General features: G+C 33.2%; 1 protein-coding gene across 1 annotated transcript; it reads right to left on the reverse strand.

Moving 5' to 3' along the window:
• Positions 1–658: 658 nt before the first annotated feature.
• On the reverse strand, positions 659–2,359 carry LOC133701050 (dof zinc finger protein DOF3.1). Its single transcript, XM_062124823.1, has one exon. It carries the CDS (start codon positions 1,633–1,635, stop codon positions 928–930), a length of 708 nt encoding a protein of 235 aa, XP_061980807.1. The 5' UTR covers positions 1,636–2,359; the 3' UTR covers positions 659–927.
• Between the last annotated feature and the right edge of the window lie 2,032 nt (positions 2,360–4,391).

Here is a 4,391-nt window from a genome sequence, read left to right on the forward strand (position 1 = left end):
TTTTTTATTTTTTCAAAAAATCCTATCTGCTATTCAACTTTTAACCAAAAAATCTAGGTGAATTCCCCCTCCATGCATGGTTAATTCTCAAGATGAAATACCAATTAATATTTTATTTATGTTTTTTTAAAAAAAAAATTGGAAAAGAATCAACAAGTTGCAGGGAAATACTCCACACCAAAACATTATAATAAGAAATGATATCCAAAAAGAAAAAAGGCTGAACCTTGTCTAGCCTTGGTAAGACAGACCTTGCAAAGATATTACTGGAATCGTGGACTTTGGATCTCCCTCCCATATCTTTCTCCCATTCCATCAAAATCGTCTCACTCATAAGCAACCATCTGTCAAATCCTTCTGCACTATCTAGGCCACCACATTCATGAAAATTCAATTTCTGTGGGTGCTTGGAGTCCCAGAGGAGGCAGAAATGTTTTTTAATTTTTTTATTTAAAAAATATTTTTTATTAAAAAACATTTTTAGAATAAAAAAACAAACAGACCTGTAACGCACAGCACACTGGCACAGTAAACACTCAAGCTAGAAAACAAGGCAGAGCAGCACTTTCTTGCATTAACATGACCTAGGAAAACAAGGGGGAAAATGTCATAATTCTCCGCATCACAAAATAGAAAAATTGAAAACAAGGACACAGAATAAAAGAAAAAAGTCTTTTTTACCCTTGTTTTTTTTTTCTCCTTGTAAATAAAAAAGAAAAACCCACAGAAAATAACACCAAATTAAAAGAGTGATATTATGGCTACGGGCCGAGGTGCGCTAGGATTTAAGTGCTAACAACAAATTCACTGTCCCCTCTTCACCACTTTTACTTGCCATCATAAATATCCCAACGTATCACAATAAACACACCATCATAAAAAAAAAAAAAAAAAAAAGTAAGAAAAAAAAATAAAAAGAAAAAAGCACTATTGGAAGCTAGAACCTGGAGTGTAAATAGCAAGACCAGGCCACCCATTATTACTATTTCCCCACTCCCCACCTTGCAAGTAACTCTCGCCACCACCATCATTAGTAGTGTTATTGTTACTCCTCCCTTGCAAATCCAAACCCGGGTCTCTACTTGGACCCGCATTCAAATCCTCCCCAAACCCACCCATCCGCACCATTTTCAAGCCCGACCCGCCTGAATCCAGCCCTTCAAAAATACTCCCAAACTGCCCGCTTGATGCCAACAACGAGCTGAAGCTCCCTCCCATATCCAATATCTTCCTGTCCGGATCCGCTTCCACCCCATATACGCGGGTCGGATCCTGATTCCCATTACCCGCCAGCTGCTGTCCCGATGTTGACGAGGTCGCTGAGGAGGAGGAGGAGTCCGCAACCCGGCGGGTTGGCTTAACGGGGTCGGGATTGGGGTCGGGATTGGCGCGTTTGGTGTTTGAGGAACGTTTAGTGTTCTTGCGGCTGCCACCACCGACGGGGATGTTTCTCAAAGCGCCACCTTTGGTCCAGTATCTCTTGCAGTTCTTGCAGAAATGACGGGGCTGAGAGAGGTTGTAGTTGTTGTAGTAGCAGAACTTGGTGTTGTTGGAATCACAGCGGGGGCACTTGAGTTGCTCTTGCTCTGGAAACTGAGGCTTTATTGTCTGGAATGCTGTTGATGGATCTTGCATATCTTGATGTTCTCTGTTTCTGAGACTGTATTGAATGATAAAGAGAGACGGGTTTCTGAGGATTTGTGAATTGGAGGTGGATTTGGTCTCCCTAGCTAGTTTCTAACATGAAACATGAACAAGAGAAGCTGATTTTTCCGAGGATAATTATGTGGGATTTGGAGAGATTATCTGGCTTTATTTGGCAACGAAAAAGACTTGAAATTTAAGGTCTTTGATTTGATGAGAGGCCGAGTAGTCTTCAAGTTTTGCAAGGAGAGTGAGTTTTTTATGATTTCTATGTATGAATACGATAAATGGTTTGTGGGAATTTACGAGCTGATGAAGTTGTCAGGTGGAAAAAGATGAGAGAAACAAAAAGCATGCAATTTGATGAGAGTAGAGGTGATGAGACAAAACCAGATGGAGTTTCAAGCCATAATTAACAAGACAAAGCACATGAGCTCCAAGTTAAGTTGTTAATGTTCATGGAAAACTATCAAAAGAAGAAGAAAACTAATAAGACAGGATTTCTTTCAATTTTAGGATAAAAATAAAAAAGAAAGAAGGTCAGTTTGTTCAAGAAACGATGAGAGAAGCAGATGAGAAGAGGATATTTGTGACTGAAAAATCTTTGAAGAAGAAGAAGACGAAGATCAATCTATCAACCTGTTTGTTGGTGTCATTGTGTGTTTCCGCGTGAGAGTGACCTCTATAAAACACCTCAAAGTTCTGTTTTTCTTTTTTTCTTTTTTTTCTTTTTATTTTTCTTTTTTTTTCTGGATATGGCTAGGCTTCATTTCACCCGCTGGACACCACTGCTCATCACGCACTAACACCAAGCTAAATTGCCTAATAATGGCGGCAGTATTTTAATCAAAAAGTAAATGAGTTTTGGTTGATTTAATATAATATACCTTAACGGAAACGGTAGCCTGGCCTTTGTTTTATTTGAGGGCCTCAATTTGTTTTTTTGGCGAGGTAGCAAATGTCAATTCCAAATGATTGAATGCTCTCCTCACCTAATTTATGAGAAACAACACCATGTTTGCCAAATATAAACTTCAATTAAACAAGAAAGATGATAACAAAAAAACAAACATGACATGCAAGCATATATTTAAATGAACCAAGTATAGCCGATGATTAGTCTAGTTATGTTGGAAAATTTATTTAAAAATATGGTTAATACGTACGGTAATAAATTAAAAGTGAAATTCATATATTTTTAAAGTTAAAACTTTTTTAAAATTTAATTTTCAATATAAACTTTTTTACATTGAACATCAACATATTTAAATAATTTACAAATAAATGAGAAATTAATCTCAAATATTTTTTAGTTGACATGTTTATCTAAAACTCTCTAAAATAACTCTATCACACATGAAAAAAAAACAAAAAAAATTGATGTTTATATAGTGGGAAGATAAAAAGTTAAAATTTAATTCAAAAAACACCTAAGTTTTTAGAGTGGAAATGACCTAAGCAAAGCAGGCTTTGGGTTAAAACTCATTTACATAGCCCAGCCTAACCTTGTCTCATGTTCGATGCCGGGTTTATTATAAAATAATATTTAGAGCTACAAAAAATTATTTTTTACTAGTTAAATTTTGGGTTTGAGTTTGATCCATTAAAAATTATTTCTTCGACCCATGAATGTTAGAATCTTATCAATATTTTAGAGCTATTCCAACATTATCTAAAAAAACAAATTCAGCTAAAAAATCACCCGATTTAAATCCTAAAACATTTAGATTTAATTTTGATTTTATGGTGGGTAAATAAAATTATTAATGAGGAATTCCATAAACTTTTAGTTCCTAAAATTTTGTATTGAAAAGGGTTGACGAAGAGTGTTTAGGGTTGGTTAATTCTGCACTATTTTGGCAGAATTTGACACTCTTTCTTCACTTAATTTTCTAATATTGTTCTTCTAGTTTTAAAGCTTTTCTTCCTCTTTAAATTTCTTTCTTGTCAAGAGTTTAGGTCCATTCCTTGTAAAGAGATAATTGAGTATTATTTTCTTGTTTCGTTAGACTTTATTTAGGAATGCACCTAAATAAGATAACGTTATTAAAATCCTAGGAGGCTTAGTGAAGAAAGTTCTTTTGTACTAAGAGATAAGTAATAAAGTTTTATAGATAAAGAATTAATCATTTACAACAACAAAACTTTATCAATTTTAAAGTGCTTCAACAAGTATCCTTTTTAGTTTTGTTTAATTTTCTACATTAGTATGTATGTTAGGATTGTGGTTCAGTCATTTATGCAAGTTTATTTATCTGTTTAGTAAGCATGCTAGTCCTTTTATTATGATTACAAATTGTTATATTTTTATTATATTAAATGTTTATAAACTAAAAATATTTTATAAACTAAAAAAAAAATTTCTCACTTGTTTGATTTTATTTGTGAATTTTGGAAAACAAGTTGTTTATAAAGAATAATAAGTTATAAGTTTTAATCAATTGTAAAAGTGAACTTATCTAATTGAGAATCTTAATGAGTTGGTAAATTATTTTTTTTTAATTTGTAAGAATTTCAGTCAAAAAGTGTGTGTGTGTGTGTGTGTAAAAAGGTGTGGAGATGCTAAACAAAATTGATAAGTTTCTTAAACATTAAACATAGCATCTCAAACATGTTTAAAACAACTAGCTATGAAGTTTGTTTTAAAAAAAAGTTTGATGATTATTAAAACAAAAACAAAACAAGTAACATATATATTTAGGTGAATTGACTTCTATCCTATAGCTAAATAAACTAATTTATATTGT

The sequence above is a fragment of the Populus nigra genome, chromosome 8, assembly GCF_951802175.1.
Source record: "Populus nigra chromosome 8, ddPopNigr1.1, whole genome shotgun sequence".
Lineage (NCBI taxonomy): Eukaryota > Viridiplantae > Streptophyta > Magnoliopsida > Malpighiales > Salicaceae > Populus > Populus nigra.